Source organism: Apteryx mantelli, chromosome 16, assembly GCF_036417845.1.
Source record: "Apteryx mantelli isolate bAptMan1 chromosome 16, bAptMan1.hap1, whole genome shotgun sequence".
Taxonomy (NCBI): domain Eukaryota; kingdom Metazoa; phylum Chordata; class Aves; order Apterygiformes; family Apterygidae; genus Apteryx; species Apteryx mantelli.
The window spans coordinates 21,484,843-21,510,588 of record NC_089993.1 but is presented as its reverse complement, the minus strand read 5'-3'; the positions used below and the strand labels follow the sequence as shown (position 1 = coordinate 21,510,588).

General features: G+C 43.9%; 1 protein-coding gene across 1 annotated transcript; it reads left to right on the top strand.

Annotated features, from left to right (window-relative positions):
• The first annotated feature begins 587 nt into the window (after positions 1–587).
• On the top strand, positions 588–24,210 carry SCNN1B (sodium channel epithelial 1 subunit beta). The gene is made up of 13 exons (XM_067306143.1): positions 588–660; positions 8,634–8,952; positions 9,858–10,176; positions 11,094–11,287; positions 13,402–13,505; positions 13,991–14,154; positions 15,144–15,251; positions 18,498–18,615; positions 19,422–19,497; positions 19,690–19,747; positions 21,059–21,120; positions 23,042–23,117; positions 23,621–24,210. The coding sequence occupies exons 2-13, from the start codon at positions 8,642–8,644 to the stop codon at positions 23,999–24,001; spliced, it is 1,971 nt and encodes a 656-aa protein (XP_067162244.1). The 5' UTR covers positions 588–660; positions 8,634–8,641; the 3' UTR covers positions 24,002–24,210.
• Positions 24,211–25,746: the final 1,536 nt, after the last annotated feature.

Genomic DNA, 25,746 nt, shown 5'->3' with positions numbered 1-25,746 from the left:
GAGGAACACGAAGGGAAAGTGCCCGGCTGTGGGGGAACGGGCCGCGCGAGGAACACGAAGGGAAAGTGCCCGGCTGTGGGGGAACGGGCCGCGCGAGGAACACGAAGGGAAAGTGCCCGGCTGTGGGGGAACGGGCCGCGCGAGGAACACGAAGGGAAAGTGCCCGGCTGTGGGGGAACGGGCCGCGCGAGGGCTTCGCCAAACGGAGACCGGGGGCGTCCGGGCAAGGTGAGAGCGGACACGCGGGGTTTTGGCGAAGCCTGGACGAGGCAGAAATAAACCGGGAAACGTTCCCGCGGGCCGGAGCCCCACAGAGGGAGGTTTCTAGACGCGCGGGTGCGGGCGGAGGGGAGCAGGAGGGACCAGGCCGCCAGCGGGCAGGCAGCAGGCAGCCCGCGTTGGGGGGCCGGCGCCGCCGCTCCCCGGAGGCCGCGGGGCCGCGCGGAAGCACCGCGGCTCGGGGGGAAACGCGCCGGGCGCGGGCTGCCCCGGGGCTGCGGGGCTCCGCGGCGGCGGCGGGGCGGGCGGCGGCGGCGGCGGCGGGGCGGGCCCGGCGGGGCGGGGAGGGGCGGCGGCGGCGGCGGCAGCACCCGGCCCGGCCGGCCCGGCCCGGCGCGGCCTCAGCGCGCAGCGCCGCCGGGGGAGCCGCGCGGCCGGCAGGTAGGGACGGGGCGCACGGGGCCGGGGCACACGGGGCCGCGGCCGGGTCTGTCCGTCCCCACGGGGCTCCCTCCGCGCCGGCTCCTCCGGAGGCTGTGAGCCGGCGCCGCCGCCCGTCGCGGGTCCCGGGAGCACGGGGCGGGCGTCGGCGCCGCCGGGCAGCGCGAGCGGCGCCGCCGGGGGCCGGGCCCTGGCCGTCGGGGCGCCCCTGAGGCGCTGCCTTGGTGCCCATTCACTTCGCGGGGTCTCGGGGCGCCCCTGCGGGGGCCGAGGCAGCCATCGCTGTCCGCGTGGGGCCCCGGGGCGTCCCTGAGGTGCCACCTTAGTCCCCACCGGCTGCACAGGCCCTCAGGGCGTCCCTGAGGTGCCGCCTTGGCCCCCGCTGACTGCGTGAGGTGTCGGGGCGCCGCTGAGGTGCTGCCTTGGCGCTCATCGACTTCATGGGGCCTTGGGGTGCCCCTGTGGGGGCTGAGGCAGCTGTCACCGTCTGTGCGGGGCCTCAGGGTGTCCCTGAGGCGCTGCCTCGGCCCCCATCACCTTCACGGGGCCTTGGGGCGCCCTTGAGGTGCCGCCTTCACACCCGGCGGCCGTGCAGGGCCTCGGGGCACCCCTGAGATGCCGCCTCGGCCCCTGCCACCTTCACGGGGCCTCAGAGGGTCGCTGAGGCACCGCCTTGGCCCTTGTCAACTTTCTTGGCCCCCGCCACCTTGGCGGGGCATCAGGGCATCTCTGAGGCGCCACCTTGGCGCCCATACGACCTCACGGGGCCTCGGGGAATCCCTGAGGCACCACTTTCGCACCTGGCGGCCGCGCAGGGCACAACCGCTTCCCTGCGCCTTCATCCCCTCAGGGTAGGACAGAACTGAATGAATTGCCCTCAGTAACTAGAACTGAGTGAGTTACCTTCGCCTTAGAGCGGGGGGACGCCCGCGTGTTGCGAGGGGAAGGCGAGGCACAGGGCTGGGGAGCCGCGAGCTGCCAGCGGCTGTGGCAGGGCCGAACTGGGGGCGATACCTGCATCCCCCCCGCCGGCTCTGGCTCCGGCGTTGCCACGGCGCGGGATGCCCGAGCCTGGACCTCGCCTCTCGGCCCTGACAGCTGTCAAGTGCCTGAGTACTGGGAACAACCAGCAGTGCTCTCTGGTTGAGGTTCGCGTTACCGTCTTCCTTCACTTCGTGCACGAATGCAGACGGCCCAAAGACCCTCCTGGCAGAGCCACAACATCCATTTCATTTTATAGAGGCTAGTAGAGAAATCTGCAGCTCGGGAAACTTCCAGTAATGATAAGCCATGTGAAGAAGAGGAATGCAGAGCTACAGACGCAGTGTAAATGTCATTGCAAAGTAAATCAAGACCTCGGTCTGCAAATTTGTTCACTTGAGAAAGTAATTTTTTGCATACAAGCATGTATGAGCTTTCAAAACATTCCTCACGCAATATTATTTGGGGGAGGAAGGAAACAAGTGAGTTATGCTAGCGCTTAAAGCAAGACTGTAGGAAGCTCCAGGGATGAGATAAAATGACAGAATTTGAATGTTACCAAGTGGATTTCTGACCCTCGCAGTAAAGCATGTGGTTTACCATCCTGAAAGCCATGAAATCATTTATAGAAGGAGAAAAAATAATTAAGTATCTTTCTTTGTTGACATTTTTTGTGGAATGGAAACCTTTCATTCAGTCATAGTGTCTTTCTGTAATTAACTTACTGGTGCAGACATGAAGTCATCCAACCTTTTCATGCTTTGGCAACAACCGTGCGAGTTTTCATGCCAGTACGGTATTCTGAATGTGCATACTGTGCAGTCAGGTGTAGTCATTCTTATTTAACCTCTGTTTACATAGACTTTCATACTTTAATCTCCCTGATAAAAGGTATGGAAGCAGACCGTGACTTTCTGAGTATTTCGCTGTCCATTTCCTTTGTTTTGGGAAAGGCACCACTCGCCCCAAACTGCTCCCTCCTGGAGTTACGTCCAAGGATGCTCCCTCTCTGGGACATACAGGCAAATTGCAGAATAGGAAAGCTGTGCTTGGGGAGGGAGTTGCTGAACGTTTTGCTCCTCCGTGTTCAAAGATTCATTTTGTTCGTTGCATGAGAAGCAGTTTTAACTCTCAGCAATACCATCTGTGCTGGCATGTGAGGAATGTGGGTTCTTCATTGTTCTGGGTGACAGAGACACGATGGGAAACGCAGGGTTTGTCAGCCAGATCGGAAAGTTAGTCAGACGCTTTCTAAAATTCCTGACTTTAAATAAAAGTCTTCCAGTTTTATGTGCATCCCTCATCCGTATCAAAGACGGGCAGGCACCTGTGCCTGCGCAGGTCGGCAGGGAGGCCATGGGCGGTCGAACGGGCAGTCAGCTGCAACGGCTGCTGTCTTTTCGCACAGAACCAGCAAAGCAAAGCCTCTGCTGGGCTATCTGCACCCCACAGACTCAGTAAATGTTTTTCACTGCTCAGCAACACAATATACACTGCTGCTTCACGTTTTTAACTGCCAACTTGTAAACTTGTGATGAAATAAAAAACTTTCCACTAAATTGCATAAGTACTATTAGCTAGTATAAATGTCTTCTCTAGGAAAACAAGGCTGGTTGTTTTGCTACAGTCTTTTCATAAGGCTCTGGAGATGGCATATGATCAGAGAGGAATGGCTACTGTGTAGCTCAGTAAAGAAAATACTGAATAATCGCAGTACTACGGGCCTAAGTAGTAAGTGTTGGAATGGTTTTAGCGGCCTAGATACCACCCTGGAGTCTTCTGCCACACGCCTGGCAGGAGCGTGCTGAGTTTTATTTATATACTTATTTCCTTTGAATGGGAACTACACTAGCAAACCTCCACAGGACACCAAACACAGTCAACACAGTAATTTCATAACGTGGAAGTCTGATCTCACCTGTAAGGTGGAGGAGTTTCACCTGGGATGATGCTAGGAGTAAGACTGGAGTCATGGCCCTTGGAAGAAGGTGACAACACTTCCTTCACGGTGTAAAGCAAACCATGTTAGAACCAGCCACAAAGTACTTCTAGGATGGCTTTGGTCATCACGCAGACGTGGATGCTGCCAGAGAAAGTACACGTGGCAACCCCTGCACTGCAGAGGTCTTGTGACCCTCAGATTGATTCCCCAAAGTAATTTTAGGTGATACCAGTTTGCTGACAAGGGCCAGCCAGGAGCAAAGTGAGCAGTCTTCGGAGAGCGATGGAAGCAGTGATGGCTCACCAGAGAGGATCCAGTGTGAGCTGGTATGGTCCGTGCGTGCCGAGTGCGCTGCAAGCTGCGGGTACCGCAGAGACCCTCGGGACTATAAAGAAGCAGCAGTGCGCTGTTACAGTTTATTGAGACAGGAAAATGAAGTCAGTTCTTACCAGTACATTAGAGACAAGTCCTGTAAATTGAGCAGTGTGATGAGAAAAAATGCAAATGAGGAGAAGGAATGAAGGAGCCTAACGGGCGCGTGTTCCTCTGCCCTAATTTGGGCCTTGAAAGTGGAACAACCAAGCAAGAAATAAAACCAGCGAGCAGCAGCTGGAGCTACCAAGTTTCTAGGACCTCCAACTTAGCATGCTCTGTATATAATGGTGGATTTGGGGAAGGCAGCAAGTACAGATTTTTTAACCACAAGCACTGCCCTATATGTGACCCTACCGCAGGAGTCGGACTGTGAGCTTCCATTTAGTGGGAATCACCTTATGAATCCTCAGCTCTCCCCTCCTGGCCCCTGTCCTACTGCAGGCTCTATTTGCTGTCTCAGGCTGGGATTTTGGGAAGGGGTCACAAATGGTCTTTGCAGCGATGGTGGGTGGGTCTTGTCTTCTGTCATTTGTCACCTGTCTGCTCCGGGTACAGCCTGCTGATGGGAGAGTGCAGAGCAGCCTCCAGGCTCGCGCTGAAACTGGTGAGGTACCCCGCTAGAATAGCTAATGCGTTTGAACTCTGAGCCTGTGTGCACGGAGCAAACGGAGCCTCTTGAGCAAGAGAGGCTTTGGCTTGAGATCTGTGGCAAGGCACCTAGGACAGAGTAGCTTCCAGCAGTGAGAAACAAAAATGTCTATTTGGAAACATTCTAGAAATAAAGGTAAGAAGACAAATATTAAAATGAGGACAATGTTGAAAAAATGTCATCCAAGTATGGTAAAGTTCAGCTTTTGCTTAATGTTGTTTATCAAACAAACATTCCTTTAAAAGCACTGATTATGCCTGAAGGAGGGGTAAACCTAGATATTTCACTCTGTTGCCATGTTAAGAAGTCTTTTGCAAAAAAGACTGTGTCTGTTAGCTTGGCTGTATTGCCTGCATACTTTGCTAACTTTTTTTTTGTTTTAATTTTGTGATCAGTGTGTTACCACGACAGAGCCAGAAATCCTGCATGCATCCTGTGTGACTCAGCTCTTAGAATATAACTAATAAGTCAACCCCCAGTCCCAATACCTGTATTCCCTTTTGTAGATACTCTGCTGTGTCTGTGTGATGGAGCAAAGGTTGGGTGGGTAAAACTCGTGCAAAGAAGGATTCCAGTACACCTGACATTGAGGAAAAAAATGTTTTGAATCAGTTTAAAACATATCTAAATGTAGTTTAATCTTGTTTTCCACAGCATGGATTGAACATAAGTTAAAAATGTGAAAATGCTGCCCTTCAGCACACTGTTTTTAGGGTTAGTGAGCTAAACAGTCAAGTGAGCTGGAAGGCATTCTAAACTGTGCTTAAAACTGATTTGAAGCAGGTCTTCCTTTCCTATCACAGTGTTTTACCATTGCTATCACCAGCAAGATACCGGTGACTTTGCAAAGCGCATTCTCAGGTTAGGCAGTTAAATGGAAATAAATTCAAGATGGAGAATAAGTGTATGAATGGCTCCTGCAAAATTGTGAAAAAAGATTAAGAATACTCAGCTGCTAATTTTTTCCTTTATTTTACTCAGATATGAAAGTAAAGCTTTTATTCTGCATGCATGTTCCCCATACCCTAAATATCTGTCTCAACATACCCATCAGAAAAAAAAAAAGTTAAAATTCAGCCTCATGAAATAATATAAAAAGAAATAACTACTCCTTCCAGTGTTCTAAGGTGATGAGCAACTGACAAAGATCTGTACAGACAAACCTGGCATCCTTTCTGTAGCAGATTTCAGAAACAAACCCCAAATTCTCAGTGTTTAGCCAGTGCAGAGCCTGTAAGCAATAGAGCAAACACAGATTGCAGGGCATGCAGCCAGTCAGGTCCAGCAAGGCTGGATTTTGCCCAGTGAAGTGTAGGTGTGTTTTAAATTTTAATCTAATCTAAATCTTTTATTGGATTTCTTTAAAGGGGGGAAATATTTACTAGTTTGCTTTGCAGGTCTCTCTGGATTGAAATGCATTTTGGCTATATTGTTTTATAAAACAAAGACCAATCCTGAGGTTTCTGACTTCAGGTTACTAAGTGTTCGTAGAGTTAACAGCAGGAGAGCTGGGGTAAAAAGCCCCTATATGTTGCAAGTCTTTCCTTGAGCCATGGTTATCTGAACAGAGGGTAATGTAGTTGCTCCTGTTCTCATTATATTCCTGCACAAAAGCCAGTGAGCATCTAATGCAATATATGGCTTCTTTTGTGAATAAACCCTTCTGCAGGCAGCTGCAGATGGGAACAGCTGTGACACTGCATCCACTGCAGACAGGCTGACAATGAGGTGATGTGTTGGAGATCTCAGAGGTACAGGTCCCAGGAAAGGCATTCCCTTGGGAAATAAAATGCTTTTATTTTCTCGGAAGAGAGTAAATTCTGCCCTCACATCTTGTAGGAAATCCACGTAATGTGAAGCAGCTGGAGTTTCTGCTTTCTAAATTACTTTCCCAGGTCTTTCCTTATGCAGGAAGCAATCAAAACCTCGTGATGTTAACTGTATCTGATTTTAAGTAGAAGGAGGCAACCCTGTATTAGAGTCATATACATAACAGGAAATGCAATGAGAATCATCTTCTCTCTTTGTATAAGGGAGTGAGACATCATAAACCAATTAATTTTATATTTTTAGCAAACTCTTTGTATTTACTAACTGGGAGATCTTGCTCTCAGCCAAAGTACTCCCCTCCCTCCCACCAAAAAAAGATCCTTCAGAAGGTCTTCATTAAGAATTAATTCTTCTCGTTTGCTCCATGTGCTGATATAGTCATACTGCAAACTAGCCTAAGCAAAAAAGAAAAATAGCATCTAATCAGACCAAACCAAGCAGTATTACCTTTTTTTCTTTGGAAAAGTCAGAAGGACACTGTTGCTACCTCTTCACCTGTGGCCTGCGAACACAGGCCTTTTGTACATTTGATATTTTATCTACAAGTAATTTTGTGTTGATCTAATTTATGCATTGCTGATTACTGAAATTATCATATTATTTCAGCAGTCTCTCTTCCAGGATGCTGCGTTATGCATAGCGCTAATCTTTAATTCTGTTCTCCTACATTTTAAATTTGAAAAGTTTTCTTAATAGCCAACTGTTTTGTTTCGAAATCCTGCCTCAGGATATTAAGATTTAGTAACAAATTCTCACTTGAAGTAGCAGGACAAAATGTTCTATTTACTCACAATATGAATGTAAAATATGCAGCATCCCTCACATGAGCAATAGAAACATACCGATATTATCTTAAAGACAAAGGAATTTGGGGGAAAAAAAACCAAACTATTGTTCTTCCTCTGGCAGGCAATATGCACTCAACAGTATTCTTAGTCTTGAGAAAGATACTACTGTTTCTAAATCTTCTTTTCCTGCCCCCTTTGATGTGCTATTACACTGTAATACTTTTTCCTCATCCATTTTATGAAAATTTCTCTTAAACCCTGTATTAGCCTGCTAACCTGAATGCTAAACACTATTAGCCTAAATGCTGCATGAAAACAGTTCGTGTTTATACTGCTTGATCCAGCTAGTGCTGACAAAGATTTAAGGTGATGTTAGTCTACAGTAGCAACAGCACTTATGATTATTTTTACAGTGACATGAAACTTATTTAGAGGCAAAATACTGTCCCTTCCCCCAAAGAATCCCATTATAGACTAATTTTAAATAGTAAAAGCTAAGCCATTTTTCCATGTAGGTCTATATGTCTGATCAGCCCTGTCTAATGGGCCGGATTCTCAGTACGGCTGAGGGAGCCCTAGCTCTGGGGAGATGCATGGTAGGTGCTGCCAAAACTCTCTCATGAAGGAAGAACTGGAAAGCTCCTTCCAGGCTCTCCAAGGGTGGCGCACTGCAAGCGTTAGAGTATAGGCAAAGTTGCTGTCCTGTGGACTTTAACAGCTAAAAAGTAATATTCATGGGAGGATGCACAAAAGCCAGTACAGCAGACCAGACTCTGAACATCAGTCTGCTGCAGAACCCAAGGCATTTTGCACAAGAGCTCAGTACGTTTGTTTTCTCCATTAGCTGTACAATATAACATATTGCAGCAGGAGCACAGTACCCAGATCACCCACCCTCACCAGTGCATGATCTACCTGGCCTTCCTGGCCACTTCTGGCTGAATGTGCTGTAGGCACAGAAGTACATGTTTTCACATAATACATCCACTTCCTAAAAAGCTTGCAGTGTATTGTTATTTATTGTAACATCTAAATGGCCTGGAAGCTAGCACTTTGTAAGTTAACTGGTAGGCACAGAAATTTCAAACAGGTCTAAATAACTTAACCCTCATGGGAACAGAAGGAACACCAAAAAGGAAGTGACAGAAACATTTGCCACTTTGAAACTGCAAAGCAGAAATCTCCAGCTTGTACCTTCTCAAGGATTTAAGGGCTCCGTGTTGTTTCACTAGTACTGCATAACCCTGAAGAACATCTGCTCTAAATTTCTCCAAGCTTATAAATCTACAGTCATATTATTATATAATTATTCCAATTTTGCTTTGTTGACAATACAAATATATTTGGCATAATACAAACTCCTGCTTCTTAAAATTGATGTTTTGATATCTTTTTTTCATGTTTACAGACACCAACATGAACCTGAAGAAGTATTTCATTCGAGCACTGCACCGTCTCCAGAAAGGCCCTGGCTACACATATAAAGAGCTCCTGGTCTGGTACTGTGATAACACCAACACACATGGCCCCAAACGCATCATCAAAGAGGGGCCAAAGAAGAAATTCATCTGGTTTTTCTTAACTTTGCTCTTTGCATCTCTGGTCTTCTGGCAATGGGGTATCCTCATTAACACATACCTCTCCTATAATGTCACTTCATCTCTCTCCATTGGATTTAAGACTATGAAGTTCCCAGCAGTCACAGTCTGCAACGCCAACCCTTTCAAGTGAGTTTTTCCTTTGCCTAATTTATCCAATCGTGCATTAACACACTGAATTATATTGCTAGCATAAGATGCTGTAGATCGGTTCCTGTCTCATATTGTATTAGGAGCATCAATGAAAATTATCATTTGAGGCACCAACTGGCAGTAAAAAACAATCAGAACAATATAAAAATGAATGGCTTATATCCAAAGAAAGGCTTGTGTACCTGCAAGTTTGTCTGTTTTTCCTTATTGTATCAGATAATCCAATAATGGTTATTGCCTCCCTGTAAACTTTGCCTGGCTCAGAGAAAACTTTAAAGTTACGACTAACTTGTCACAGCCAAGATCAGTCTCTTGATCTTTCCCCACAATTCCTTTCTTTACTTCTTCCTCTCCATGAACATATCTCTTATCACTTATACGCCTGTCATTAAGAGCTAGTTAAACACTAGTATCTGCTCCAAGTTACAGTATTATAACTCCAAAATAACTTCAAAAGAGTAACTGATTTTGTTAGAGTTACTTCAGATTTATATCCATGCAGTAGTGTAGTCCAAAATGAGATGCTTACAGCTGACACACAGGAAAGTGTGGGTTTTTTTCCTCTCTCCTTGCTAGAGATATTTTGTGTAAATTAGTAGTGAATTGTTTGAAATGCAATAATGTCAGTTCTGTGAAGTACAGCAAGTTCATCAGGACAGCACTTCTTGTTTATCTTCCAGTTAATTTTATGTCTGGTTGCTGCCCCACTTCTGGCTGCTAGGATACACATTTTCAAACTGGTTGTGCTTTGCGTGGAGACTCCCTTTGTTCTCCAATAAATCTTTTTGAAACAAGCTGAGGTCCAGTCTAATAGCATGACAAATTCTGTTTCATGCTGCTACCACCATTACACCACCTGGTAACTGCTGTTTGTCCTGCAGATATTCAGAGGTGAAGCATCTACTGAAAGAATTAGACAAACTCATTGAGGCAGCTCTGGAAAGGATCCTCCAGCCCACGCAAGGGGACTCTATCTTGCCCCTGCCACTAAACAGCAGTGAGAACATCTCCCAGACACTAGATCTGAGGCTGTGGAACCAGATACCTCTGGTCCTCATTGACGAGCACGACAAAGATCATCCTGTCATTGTGGATATCTTTGAGACCAACCAGACTGGCCCAGGGAACCAAACTGCTACTTCTCCTGTCACATCCAACACAACGTCAGAAGAAAAAAAATACAAACTAGCAGTGAAACTGGTAAGTGAGGGTCCCATGGTAACAAGAGCAGCTATACATCTTGCAAAAAACAGCAAGAGGGGAAGGGAGGAAGGACAGGCAGGGTGTGTTGGACAAGCCCTGCTGGAATGTAATGCGGAGATCAGGCCTCGAGGTGTCTCTTTATACCCAGCTGCCTGCTCCGTGTGTCAGCGCCGGCTCGCCCAGGGCCCTGGCCAAAGGCAAGGCTCTTTGCATCCCTGCAAGAACAGTCTTACTGTCTCAGTTGGCAGTTGCTCGAGGAGCACTGTAGTTTCATATCCACTTGTTGCTCGAGCTGGCATGCACAGATGATATAGCCGAGGGAATTCTTGCTCATGCTGGTGCCTGTGAGCAGCTTCTGCAGTACAGGGACATGTAACTCATGCGCAGTTTACCAGTTCTGGTATCTTATTTCAAGGCTTCAGGGCTGGAGGGAGGAGAGATTGAGCAAGGCAGCATAGAGGTATTTTGTTTTAACAGTTTTTAAAATTTCACTGGGGGGGGGGGGGGGGGTTGTCCTGATCCTTCTACAGGTTGCACACCAGACATCTGACCGAAGCTGCTGGGATTCTGCATGTGGGGCCTGCAGCAGGATCGTGCCCTAAATATAACAGGGAACCCAGCCAGGAGCCATGTTAAGTTAGTGCATGATGAATTTAGGTAGCTGCAAAACAGATAATGATTTCAGTAAGATCAACAAGTTCCTCATGCAGAAGTGAACAGACACAGTGATTGACAGCCATTTCCGCAGTGCCTTTCTGGCCTTACCTCTTTTCGGTTCCACAAGAGCAAGCAGATAGGGCTGGCTGAAGGCATAGAAGGAAAGGAAGTACTCTTTGTATGTTCCCTTTTGTTTTCCTGTTGTCTTCTCTCGAAGCCAGCTCACCGTTTAAGACCTAACTCCTGTGTGTCTCCAGTGCAGCCATCAGGGCTCCAACGACTGCATCTACAGGAACTTCACCAGCGCGGCGCAGGCGGTGACCGAGTGGTACATTCTGCAGTCCACGAGCATCCTCTCCAAAGTCCCGCTGCAGGAAAGAATTAGGATGGGCTACCAAGCAGAGGACATGATCCTAGCATGTCTCTATGGGGCCGAACCCTGCAACTACAAGTACGTGTATACCGAACTTCTCGCCTTTTCCTGTCATGTCAGAACGGCTACAGCTAAAGGGATGGCAGCATTTTTTTTTTCTTTTTAAGGTATATTATCAGTGGATAAAAAGATTTCTGCTTGTTCTTAAATCTAACAACATTTCCCATAGGGTTTCTGGATGTGATGCTGGTTGAAATGGTGTATTTTGAGATAGAGCTGGCTCGAGTTTTAGACTTCAGGTTAATTTTAGATAGAAAAGCTACCTAAGCTTTATCTGGTTTCTGAGTGGGCTCGTATAACCTCTGCTTACATCCATGTACTACTACCAGCTAGTTCAGGTTTACTTCTGGAAGCAGATTCAAGTTACATCTTAATCAGCTTGAACTTCTTCACTTTTCCCTGCTTAAAATGCTAATGGTCATAGGCTCTTACTTGCCAGTAAGAAAACTTTATTGGTGAAGTTCTGATGGGAATCTTACTTTAGATGTTTGTATTTATTAGCAAACAGTTCACAATCAGCAGATAAATTCACAAGAAGTTTTGCCAGTCTTATTCTGAATTAGAGAGAGTGTGTCTAGCATGACAGAGGAATTTGTTGGCAAAATTCTATTAACTCCTTTCCTTATTAATTGATAGATGTGCTATGGAAGACATATAAATCTAATATATTAAAGAACTGCAGGGTCAGCAGTAGTTTAGCTAGTACTGACAGCCCTTGAAGTCTGCGGGAATTTTATGCATTTTGTACCTATATGGCTGGCCTCTGATCTTTTTAATTTTATTTCTTCCATTTGCATTAAGTAAAAATGTCTCATGTAATGCTGATTTATCCACTACTGTTGCTGTCAGAAGATGAGTTGTTGGTGGCTTAAAAATGGCAGATTTTTTTTGTGGGGCTCTGACCTGGGAACTTGCCCCATTATATAATGTAGTTTTGTCTCTGTAGCTTAAACAGAGAATCTATGCAATGTTGATGCCTTTGCCTGTGAAGAAAGGCCCTGAAATAGTTGAAGTCATGTTTATGTTTATTTTGCTTTTCTGACAGCAATGACTCTTCATGAATGAAGAGTCAGTCTGCAAGAAACCTGGGCACCAGTGACTGATCTGTGTATTCTTTCAGAAAGAGTTTGGGGCCACGTTTCTCCCCTCTTTCTTTCTGAGGGGAAACTGCGTGCCAAAACACACTAATGATACGCTTCTCTACAGGGGCATACACTCCTTATCTTTTGGTGCAGGACACCCCTACACAGCACGCTGCTGACTGCTGTAGTTCTTCATCCTCCAGCTAGCCTTTCACAGAGTCTTGGGTCAGTGAGTCTAGCAATGAGAATGAGAACTTGGAATGAGGCAATGAGCTCTAGCCGTGAGGCTGGCTCCTCTAGAGCTATGGCCAGATTATTCAGACCATCAGATAAGACAATACACCCCTTACTTTGCACATCAGAGCAAGACCCAGAAATAAGACAATTAATTTTAATTTTGGATGGACCATTTTGTTCATGACCTATGGAGACTAACACCACCAGTGAGACCTTCACTGAATATTTAGTGATAACCAGCTGCCAGCTCAGGTTTTGAGTCAGTGTACCACTTGCGTAGAAGTACAGCCCTCAGTTACACCATCACGTTTTACACAAGGCTCTGAGAAATGCATTTAACCCATTGCTGTTTCTTGTGAATGGCAAATTTATATACCCAGTTTTGAGAAATGTGAGTGCAGAACAGCAGCCCAGACTGCAGAAAGTTTTGCAAGCAATATCACCTTTTTAAGGAATGTAACACAATTATTAAAGAACTAGATACAACACCAACCAAATCTGTTACTGTAGCTCAGATCAAGCAATTATTTCTTTTTGTCTCACCTGTGACAGACTATTCCTTTGCATTATGACAAAGCGTTACCCTCAGTGGCTGTGTCTCAGAACATGCCAGTACCTTGCTTCTCTGTTTTTCAACAGCAGATTGATTGAAATTATATTAGCTGAAATTTTTAATACAGGTGTTTAACAAGTTAAGCAATTTAAAGTGAATCCTAGACCAAGTTGCCAAAAACCTGTCCCACTAGAGCCATTATTTTATAACCTTTTAGTTTTCCCCTGAGTGTCATAGTTTTATATGCATGATTCTTTCAGGAATTTCACCCAAATCTATCATCCAGACCATGGGAACTGCTACATCTTTAACTGGGGCATGGATGAGGAGGCTTTGAATTCTTCCAACCCTGGAGCTGAGTTTGGTAAGAAAAAGCTCTGCTGAAGAAGAAGGAATTAAAGGAACAGAAGCGCTGTGAAGTATTCTGTCTCTCAGCAGCAATTTTTTTTTTTTTTAACATATAACAGATTTATGATTTCTATTTCTCTAGAGCACTACAACAGGGAACAACTGTTTTCCAGAAGGGAATAAAGCCCCCAAAGGGAAATGCATTGCACAGAAAAAAGTAATACGACTACAATTAGTAGAAATGTAATGACATTTAAAAAACATCCACATAGCTGAAGTATCTGAGAGAATGTCTGAACAATCAGATGTTTCCATTCTGTGCATTTGCCATCATGCATACTTATGCACATGTAACACTGACCATAACAGACAGTATCTTCCCCCAGGGAACGGAGATTTCTGTGCACGATGAGAAGAAAATATTCTCATTGTTTTTCCAAAGACTTACATTTCAGTACAATTCTGCATTTCATGTTCTGAATATTATGTTTGGTGTCACAGGGCTGAAGTTAATTCTGGACATCAGCCAGCAAGACTATATCCCCTACCTGTCATCAGCTGCTGGGGCTAGGCTAATGCTGCATCAACAGAAGAGCTTCCCATTTCTTAAGGATCAGGGCATCTATGCAATGGCTGGGACGGAAACCTCTATTGGCGTATTAGTGGTATGTGTGGCATTCCTCTAGAGCAAATTGTCTGAGAATAATGTTATCTGATGGGACTGCAACCAAGTTTTTCAGTCTTGGCTGAACTGGCTCAAACCAAAAGAGTCAAGGTATATGCTAGCTATGGACTGGAACAGTTTATGGAAACTTTTATGTAACTGTCCTGGCAAAGTGCTTTAGTAAAGCCAAAATACTGAGCTCAAGTGACTGTTCCTTCTTCTTGTAGTATGTCAGAGGGTTCATTGCTAAAACATGCTGTTGACATTTCACACTAGACCCAAGTTATGGCTGGCACCTCTGGTTAGGGCACCTTTTCTTGACCCCCAGGTTCTCCCAGAGGTACAGTCAACTTGAAAAGAGAACCTTTTCTTTAGCTGGGATATTCTACTACAGTTACCATTGTCACCATTTTCTTCCTGGAACTGCACATGTAGTCAGCATGTATCACATTTCTTTTTCAAATTCCGTGAATAAAATGGTGTATATTTTGGTTAGCTATTGATGTTTTCTGCGGGCTGTACCTCACCCAGCTTTTGCCACAACAACTCCTCCCTGCAGATGGCCAGTTACACTTGTTAATGGCCAGAAAGGCACCTACGACAGGACAAGGGCAGGCTGGACAGCCCGAGTCCATCACTCATCTCTAAGAGACAAATCACTGGGAGGAGGGAAGCAGAATGAAAAGGTCTTTTCTGCTTGATGTAGAAAATGGCTCCCATAGAAAATGTACGTGACAGAACTGCAACTCTGTTTAAATACTGTGTCCTTGAATACATCATCTATGTTATAGCTTCTTGATCTGGCCTGGTGGAATAGCTGTATCTTTTCAGGCATTTTTCAGCTCTTCCTTCTATGATTCTTTGATTTTTTTTCCACAAAGACAGCAGGGAATACAGGAATTACAGAACCTCTGGCCAACTAGGACTAAGGACACAGGGAGGAGCAATAACTTAAACATACATAAGTTTGCTGTTTCAATTTTCTTTCAGGATGAACTGGAACGAATGGGTTATCCCTACAGTGACTGCACTATGAATGGGTCTGATGTCCCAGTAAAAAACCTATATAGTGAATATAATACTTCCTATTCCATACAGGTAAAACATGTTTTCAAATCAAACAAGGTTGTTTAGGAAAAATCTTCAAAGCAACTAAAAGTATTATTAGCACACAGTATTACTAGAGGATCAGCAAACAAAGTAGAACGCATAACCTAAGCACAGGAACTCTTTTTTTCTGGCAGTGCATCAAGACCTGAGTCTGAACACTCAGTAGCCTCAGGTTTGGAAACAATCCCATTGAATCCAATGGAAATACCTGTATGTTGCAGGATCAAAACTTAATGATGTAAGGAATAAAACCTACATCAAAAGATGAGGAATATTGCTTTGGCAGACAGCACTGTTTAGTATAGTATTCAGTCTTCATTCTTGCATCAAAACTGCTCCATATGCAAGGAATGTGTATCAATAGTTATTTTTCCCTTATGCAGGTATGAAGTTTTCTTTCATTTTGAGAGGGATGAAGATGGTCTTTTCTGTCATTTTCTCAAAGCCTATAACACAGCAATCTCCCAGAGTCTCTGTTGTTGCATGGGATCCCGGTATGCATGACGTACCAGCAAAGTGATAATTTGCAGACGAAAAAGCAAAATGTTTTTACCTCTACATATGATCACTATTTAATGCTGGTCCCTTTTTTGCACACTGTTGCCTCAGAATTCAGCTCCCCAAAGCGGAGGGTTCCCATTCATCCTGAAAACAAAACAAAGCAACAACAGGGTGAACTTGGTCCCTCTGTTTAAAACATCCATTTCTGTTCCCCTGATGCGTTCTTCAGCCTTGCTTGCCCCTCTTTTGGCTTACTGAGCAACCTGATTTATTATCATGCTTTGATCAGTTACTGCTTCAGCTAAGAGGATGAAAACTTAAACATAACTAATCAGATCTCTCGCACTCATCAAGCCTGGCTCCTCATGTCCTCTCTGCACTGGTTTCCCTAGGAGATATTATGGACCATTAGAGAACTAGAATTACGTATCCAGAAAGGCAGACCTGAGAGTGTTGGAAACGTACTGAAACTTTTACTAGTTTTGGCTCATACCAGTTCCTTAGTATCTTAAGAAAAACTAGAAAAGTATTTCTTCCAGTGTGTCAGTTTAGAGTGAAGAGCTCCCAGTCCCTACCTGGGATCTGTAAAGCAACTTCAGATGGCCCACCTGCACAGCAATAGGCTACAGATCAGTTTTTGCCCTTTCAGGGTTCCTTTAAAAGAGTAACTGATCATACAATGTCATTAAGGCAATTAATTTCTTTTTCAACTGTGAGAATATGTTTAGCTTTTGCAGTTTTGGGGATCGACTGAAATCTTTTAATTATCTGTAGATCAACTGGCAAGAGGTAGACATCTAATCATTACCTATGTTCATCAGGAGAACTTCTTTAAACTCAAGGGATTATTGAGCAATCAGCATAACTTCATGCACTACCGTAATTGTAATAGCAAAGCTATTCAGTGTGGAATAATCTCAAGAGCCTTCCTGCAAGGGAAACGGTTACTGCAATTCTAGAAAGCTTTTGCTGAGACTTTAATGTGACAACTTTTCATAAAATAGGATGTTTCCTGCTGCTCTGGATGCTCTGGGAGGATAAAACTATCTGGATAACTATTCTGCTCCTTGTTTTAACCATGATATTGCTCTAATGTGCAAAGAAGCTTACATTTTGTGCACACAAGCAATATTGCTACTGCTCTGACAGGGGCTAAATATACAGAAGGCATTTCTCACCTGAATACTTCAGTTCTTTTGTAATCCTTTTCTCTTTAAGAGAAATAAGTCTTTTTTTTTTTAAACACTGAAAATGCATGCTTATTTTGGATATGGAATGAAGACATACCTTTGTCTTTTCTTCCCTTCAAAATTAGGATGAGAAAATTGAGTGTTTGTAACCTTGAATCTGTAATAAAAATACAGTGTAGACATTAAGCACTGGTTAATTTGTAACAAAGGCTTTAACACAATGGAGACAAATTTCTTAAGGGTGAGATCTGGCAATAAAGAAAACATCAAAAAAATTTTGGGGTTATTTACAAATGACTGAAGAATAAATCTCAGGCAAGGTGAAGAGTTTTGGTCTGCCAGGTTTTTTTATATTTCTGCCTTTATATAATTATAACAATTGGACCACTTTACCCTACATTTTAAGATGCTTGTATAATATTTAAGCAAATACTTGAAATGATTGCATTATTACTTAGAAGTTGCTGAATGCTGATTCAGGTTCTATGTCCACATAATTCATGTCACTTCAGAGACCTCTCAACAAAATCAAACTTTTTCATCACTCTCTGATTATAGTGAATTCTATAAGCATTTCATAGTGCACAGAACTCTCTGATTTTTCCACCCAGCTTACACTGTTAAATTTAATTATCTTTTCATAAGCTTTGTTATTGCTTTGTGCATTGTTTCATCAAAAATCCCACTCCAATATCTGATGATTAACTTCATGCCTCACTGAGCTAATGATAATGTTGCAGCCCAGGATCATATGCTGTTGAAGTTGCAGCTGTATTCCTTTCATGGAGAGAAACAGATGCACAGATAAGATAATCTGGATTTCTAAAACCTGCTCTTTATGTTGAAGTATTTTTAAAGTCTGGCCTTTTAAAGTAAGAACCAGCCCTTTGTCAATATGTCATATAAAGCCTGGGAACAACAGCAGTGTCTATGGGTGTAATAGAACAAAAGTTTTTGGGGTTTTTTTTTTGGAAACTCCATACAATTTCCCTGGAACTCCAAAATAATTAAGAAATGAGCATTTCTTGTGTAACTGGGAGCAGGCTGTTTAGTTCTCTGTGACTTCTGTAAGGTGAATCACCCCCAGTTAGCTCCCAACTACAATATAATTTGAAATCTGGAGGAGCAGTAGTAAAAATGCAATGTAAAGAAAAATGTAATTGCAGTGCAACTGTAAACATGATAGCTTATTTACCTCCATCATCTGTCCATTGAAATCACAGATTGTAAAACCAGTGTCATTTGGGACTTATTTCCATAGCCTCTCATGGCACTTAGAGATGCACATGTGTAAGCTGAAGAAGTTGCTCACTTCCATCTGCAACAGCAAGTCATGCAGTGTAGCACACTGTGCAGAACTGGCTCCCTGAGCACCTTTAGTTTTCTCTCAATGTGTAACTACAAAAAACATCTCTTCAGTGCAAAAGAGAGGAAGATATCTAGGTTCTCATAGAGTATATAAACATCAGCAACATAGTGCAACACAGAGATCACCATGAGAGTATATCCCAGTTCTAAGCAGCTCCCTGTTCCCTTTTTTCAGGCTTGTCTGCGCTCTTGTTTCCAAAATCGCATGGTTGAAATCTGTGGATGTGGTCACTATATGTTTCCTTTACCTGAAGGGGTAAATTATTGCAATAATGAAGATAACCCAGGTTGGGGTAAGAACATGAACAAAACTAATTATACAGCCTTCCCAAAGGTATTGGCACACAGGAAGGGAGGGAGCATGTTTTATTAGTATTGCAAGTGCAACAAGTGAATTGCTTTTGCTTATATAAATTCTTCCCTTGGCTGTTAGGGTCAGTGACAGATAGACTAGGAGAATTCTTGGCGCTGACCAAAGGCTAAGGGATCTCAGCTTCCATACTGGCTTAGTTCAGGTTTCTCCCAGAAAGACAGGCTGGCTCAAGCTGGCTCAAGCACTGTGGAAGATAGCAGAAACTTCTTGACACCAAAAAAAAAGAAAGAAATGTGTAGTACTTCAGGTCACCAAGCATGAAAAGTTCAGGTCCTGAAATAAACTTGCCCATCCCTATATAAGTAGGCACGATTGACTCTTGTAAGGAAACACATAGTCTAACAGCAATCAGTCGTGTTTGCTCTGGACAGACCATTTGAGAGGTCTCGTTCTCTCGCAACAGCAGCTTATGGAAAAAGGAATGTAAAATGCCAGCTGCATTGCAATACTCTGATATAGGCAAAAGACCATCATACTGCTGGAACTGGCAAAGGTTGTACCTAAAATACTGATTCTCTGTAAAAGCTATCTATCTGCAGAAAAGTATTAAATTGTCTAATCGCTTTGCCTGAATTTTTGAGGAAAAGAAGGTTAGAGGGGAAGAAAGCAAACTTGCACAGCAGGCTCATACTTAAAATATTTCTTTTTTAAATACAAATAATATAATCCAGATAAGCTGGGTTCTCATCTAAACAGACGCTTTGATTTTTTGTTTTCACCAAACAGCATATTGCTATTCATCCCTGAGATCAAGTATAAGACACAGACAGTTTTGTATTGACTCTTGTAAGGAAACATGCAAGTAAGTACACAAACTATTTCTGGCAGCTTTAAAGGTGGAGGGAATCCTGCATTTCGTCTCCCATCAATTCTGACCTTTATAAAACTGCAGCAAATCTTTTGGGGTTGCTTATCTGAAACAGAACTAAAGTTCCAATGACTTTGGAGAAGGGGAAATTTTGTATTGATTCATATTCCTCTTTCTGCTTTCTAGTGACACACAATATAAAATGACCATCTCTATGGCAGACTGGCCATCTGAAGCTTCAGAGGTAACACCAATTTCTTGTTTTAAAACATTCATTAATAATTAGATGTTCTTAACCATGTGAATCACTTGGTATTTTTAGAGTTAATGTTCAGGTAGCAAGCACCTCTTTGCTAAATTATACATTTTCAGCATGCAAAGACTAGCTCCAGTGCATGAAACAAACAAGGAGTGGCATCCCCCCAACATTGGCACTTCCTTTTTGTGGTCTTGCACTAAACAGTTAACAACCCAAAGATGAGTAATCACATTCCCATGTAATGCAAATACGGAATAGGCACGGTATAGGCTTTCTTTCTATGAGTTTGCTGGCCAAAATATAGAGAACTAGTGCTTAGCTTCATTGTTGCATTATAAATTTTGCCTAATTCACAGTCACAGTATGTTTTGTTTAATCCACTTACCAGGACAACTTCCTGAGAAGGAATATGGCACCTGTGTGGTTTCATGCTCTTTCAGGAGTAGAGAACAACCAGAAACAGAGCCACCTTTGTACACACAAGCGTAGTCTGAGGCAGATAAGATGTGATAAGATCTCATGGGCTCGCTAAAGAGAAAATGAATACTCCATTTGGATCACTCATTAAATGCTAAAGATTAGGCAGTGTCAAAGCTACACATGCAGTCTTACCTCTCTTTCTTTACCCATAAACATTACAGGACTGCTTGCATGACTGTTTTCTCTCTTGCTAAGTGTTTGCCACACAGTATTCTTACAGCATCATAGATAAAGGTATGACATCCTCTTCTGTGCAGACAGTGTTCCCATGTCATCTCCTACTAGGTACAGTAGGTCTCATGACTTCACTGGTTGTAATCAACTTCAAAGGAGATTTTAAACAGGCATGGTGATCTAACTTATCCTAGCACCAAGGACTTCACACATATCCCTTACATGAAAACTTAATCTTTAATACTGGAATTGGTAAAACTACAGCCAGGGTAACTGCTGTCACAGCACGCATGCAGCCATAGCGAAAGCGTGCTTGTCCGAAGGCATCTACAAGTTGCCAAATGTAGGAGCTACAAGTGGGTAAACAAGCATGTGTGACTTACAGACTCACTGCACTGATGGAAAATGCAGCTGCAGTGCTGTTCTGCACTCGACATCACCAGTGAATGCAAGCACAGAGCAGATCGAGGCAGTGTGAGTACCTGTTGTAACTCTTAGACAAATCACATAGTGGGAGTGTTCTTAATCCAATAGAGCTGTATTAAAGAATGTTCAGCACAGATTTTTTATTCCTGGGGTTCCAGCCCAGGCAAGTGCTTAGAGAGGATGCTTCTCAGTTCTGAATAAATTTTATTTTCCTAGGATTGGATTTTCCATATATTGTCTTATGAAAGGGATCTGTCAACAAATGTGACTCTGGACAGGTAAGTGAAAGGAGCAACCACTTTATCTTCTCTAATGAGCCTGTTAACATTAGATTGACATGAACCTTGGCTATCAGCCAGAGCACACATGTGCTTATGCAGGAGAGAGAACAAGACTTGGCACATGCTTTCCTGGAAGATACGTAAAGTAAATCTCAAATGCACTTCATGCATATTCTGTATTCTCCATAGTAACAAACTAGGTAAGACAAAAACCCAGATGTGCAGTTAAACTAAAATGAACATTAAACACAGCACCTCCCATCAGTTGCATATAGGAGCTTGGAGGCTTTAAAGCTACGAAATCCGTGAACTTCCAGTGTTCAGCTCCTGTATCATAATGTTCATGCTTTTATACTTACATCTCTGAATATTCCAACAGCAGCAGCAGCAATAGGTTGGACACAGTGTCAACAAAATTGACACTGACTGAATTATCCTTTGATAACCTAAACCCTGAAACATGGGGAAAAGAAGAGGCATCTTCCCCAAGGGGAAAAAAAAAATAGAGAAACAGGAAACAGTTTCATAAATATTGGTTGCAAATGCTAAACCCCCTGTAATGAGGAGGCTGCTGGTTTAACCCACGTGCAGTTAATGTGAAATAACAGTCTTGTGCTGGGAACGTCAGGCCGAGTATCAGTGAGAAATGAAGTCAGGATTACTTCCTGAACAGATCTGTAATCCTGAACTCTACGGTAATCGGTTTGTCTAGACCTAGGTACCCAGAATGAGGTGTGCTGGCCAAGGCAGGGCCTGGAGGGTGTCAGCAGTTGCAATCCATTTGCCCAAGGATGAACACACAAACCAGTTTTCTGGTCCTGTGCTAACTGGAGCATTAACAAGAGGCTGACCACAAGAAATCTGGCAGACATGAGCAGAATCAGCAGAACAGCAATGCTGTTGGAGGAGTTGTATGAAAATAAAAGCACTTAGAGCAAGAGATACAGCATCTGTGAGAAAGACCAAGTTCTGGATCAAACAGAAGAACCAGGAACAAAGCTCCTATGAGAGTTTTCTAACCCTAGAATAATATTGTTGTCAGAAAAGCATGTCAGAGAATAAGGCAGAAACAGGCACCAGGACAGAGGATTATAAGAAGAGACAATGGCCAAAATGTTTATATTTCAATGCTAAATTTAGGCACCGAGAAATCTAGGCAATAAGAAATGACCAGATTTAGGGAAGCACAGACAGCTCCCATGACACTCACTGCGAGTTGCTCGCTACGTCTGAAAAGTCAGTTCTCATGGAGGTTTAGAAGCCTAGTGTTAGCACAAAAGGCTAATGTTAGAAGCCTAATATTAAGCCATTTATTACAAAACAACCTTCTGGAAAGCTACAAAGCTGTAATTCAGCACCTCCCTCACACCAGGATCTTAAAGAAAAAACAAAAAAAGATACTCAAGTTCTTCATAGTGAGCAAACCCCCCCAAAATCTCTCTGACGTACTCTGCTTCCAGGACAGAACTCAGAGTAAGATGGTTAAACAGGACATGCATATTTGTTCCTGGCAGACTGGAGCAGTCATTCATGACACAGCCGCTCTGTCTCTGGACACAAGAATACGAGAAGTGGGGTACTGAAGGGAGAGGCAGTAGCCCTTTTAGACCAACTGAGGCAGCTGGAAAACACAAAGCAAAAAGCTCCAAAGAAGCTTCAGATGCGCAAGTCTTTCTTCAGGAGGATTCAGGCTGTGAAGTACTTGAGAACAAACTCCCTCTTCCAGCATGTATTTTGCAGTCAGTAGCTTTTTTTTTACTTCTTCCACCTAACAGGCAGAAATTTGAGTGGAAACGGTTATGAACTGTCCCCTACAGCACTGCTCTGAGAAGCTGTTCCCAACATACAAGCATTTAAGTACATACATGGGACATTTATGGCTTGAATTTGTTCTTAAGTCATTTTTTGTTTCCTACAGAAATGGAATCATCAAGCTGAACATTTACTTCCAGGAATACAACTACCGAACAATCTCAGAGTCTGCTGCCACAACCGTGAGTGCAGGATTAGATGCTCTTTCTGTGTGATGCCACAACACAACACCCAGCAAGCATATGCTGAAATAAGTCACACACGCAGGCCTAGGAAGGGTAGTCAGCTTCCCAGAGAGACTAGTTAGAATATCTGGAGATGCCCTTCACAAGGACAATGTTGAGTACCTCTATGCTGCTGCCTGCCCTATCCACTGCAAAGAAGGGGCTGCAGAAGTAGCCTTCATCAGCTAATTCATAGCCCCTTGTTTATTATTCCCTCCCACCTCTCTTCCCCATTGTCAGTCTGAGACAGGTCACTGAGAAGCAGTGTCAGACATCTTCGCAGGAGCATGCAACCTTTACAGAGTAGCACCTGCAAAATGAGGGACTCAGCAGAAACATTACTAGGTAATATCAACACCTGTACTGCCCTAGATCAACATCAAAACACAGTAAATGCCTGGGGCTTATCAGAGAACAGACTGGGTCTGCATTACCTCACTGTCCTCCTTTCCCGTTTGCAGATCGTTTGGCTGCTGTCAAGCCTGGGAGGCCAGTTTGGGTTCTGGATGGGGGGCTCTGTGCTGTGTCTCATAGAGTTTGGCGAAATCATCATTGACTCTCTGTGGATCACCGTTATTAACATCATCAGCTGGTGCAAGGGCCTGAAGCAGAAACGAGCCCAGGCACGGTACCCAGATGCACCTCCCACAGTGTCGGAGCTGGTGGAAGCTCACACGAACCTCGGGTTCCAGCATGAAGATTCCAGTCCTATTCCCAGAAATGAAATTCATCTTAATGAAGTGCTGCCCCCTGAGCCTGGCACCCCTCCGCCTAACTATGACTCCCTCCGCGTACAGCCTCTGGATGTCCTTGACTTGGACAGTGATGCAGAAACTGAATAAGCAGTGCACCCCATTACCTCCTAATGGCCGCTGATGGCAGACCTGCTATCACTGTGCTTAATTTGTCACTTACTGAGCTATGTTCTACTCTTTATCAAAAACAGGAAGGAACTAAAAAGCCCTCGCTGTCCTCCCCACCTCAATGTAAAATGTTCACTGTGAAGAAGCTCTGTCTAATAAACCCTGTAATAAATCTCATGGAGTCAGCATCAGGCTGTGGCTTTGGTATATAGAGCTTGTGTAAATCAATACCGCTATATAATCATAAATCACTAATTCTTTTTAACAAGTAGTTTTGCTTACTTGTAGGTGGAAAGTACTTCCCAGCAAGAAGTGCAGGGCAGAGAGCAGCTTTGAAAACATCATGCTTCTAGGTATATGGCCAGGAGATCAGAACCAATACTGTACCAGTGGTAGCAGGAAGCTGTTAAGCAGAAGAACAAGAAAAGAAACATTACAAGGCAGGTAGTGCTGAGAGTAGACTAGGAAGTCCTTAAGACACAAGAGCAGATATATTGTCATGGCCTATTGGACGCTAAAAGACACCAGAGTTTGTGCTGCAATTGTGCTGCTTCATGGGTTGAATGAGAACTGTTAGGTCCCAGACTACTTTTGACTTCTGCATTTTTGCCTCTGAATGACCACAACATAAACAGAGTGTGTGGGGGGGAGGTTCCCAGAGCCCTTGCACTCTTTGTTTGTATTCTGTGCTCAGGATTTGTTAATGCTCTTGCTGCAGATGGGCACGTCTGTTAATATGTGTCAGAAATAAATACTCCAGACTCCAATAAAGATTCAGGTGCATGGAGGAAGTGCCAAGTCATTTAACAGTACCATTCTTGGCACAAAAAAAAAAAAGTCACCTTTAGTGAATTTCCTCTTGGCAGTGGGTGAAGTTTAGTGCTGGTAAAAGGCTGCTAGCAGTAGCTTGGAACAAGGTAAGGTGCAGACTTCTCTGAAGAGAGAAGTCAGGCAAGTGCTGTGCTCGTCCCAACCTGGCTATTTCACTTGACAGAGGTCATGGCTTTTGTTTCCTTACTATAACCAGGCTCCCAGCAGGACTTAGACCAAAGCAATTAACTCACTTGGCTTTTGGTTTATTTTGGACCACGGCTTTCCCAGGAGGCTCAGTGCCCCTCATAACCACATTGAAGATCTGTTTTACTGAAGTAGCTTTGCAAAACTTCAAGAGGAAACATGATAGTGTAGTTAAATCATGAGACTGGGAACAAGATGTTCTGGGCATTAGTCCCAGCTTGGCAGGCCCTGGCTACGTGGCCTTGGGCAGGCAGTCTCCCAGCACCTCCTCCGTAGGTGGAGTGACACCCTGGGGTTAGGAAGGCAAGGAGGGGTCCATGCTTCTCTGTTTGTATAAAGCTCTCAAAGCACATAGTGCTCTCGTACTAAGCTGTCAAGTGACAGCTTGCCCAGGGTCCCTTCATTCTTCATGAAGCCACAACCATGACACGCGATAATACAATTAGTGAATCTAGTTATTAACACGACAAACAGGACTTAGGAACTTGCTGATAGGGCCCAGCCTTGTGTAAGATCTTTCTTGCACCACTTACTTTTTCTGGGATTCAGAGTACTAGATGTTGCCTGTTAAGATACCATCGCTGCCCCACAAGCACAAACAGCAACAAATTCCTTTCATATGGGCCAGTCTTCTTCTCACATTCAGATATAAACATTTGGCATTAAGCACTTGATCCTATGCACGCTAAGCAATAAACAAACTGTCT

Bases quoted from the DNA above. Each gene is read 5' to 3' on its own strand.
- SCNN1B (XM_067306143.1), top strand. From the start codon at position 8,642: ATGAACCTGAAGAAGTATTTCATTCGAGCACTGCACCGTCTCCAGAAA. The intron at 8,953-9,857 runs GTGAGTTTTTCC...TTTGTCCTGCAG, and splicing joins TGCAACGCCAACCCTTTCAA to ATATTCAGAGGTGAAGCATC. The intron at 15,252-18,497 runs GTAAAACATGTT...CCCTTTTTTCAG, and splicing joins ATACTTCCTATTCCATACAG to GCTTGTCTGCGCTCTTGTTT.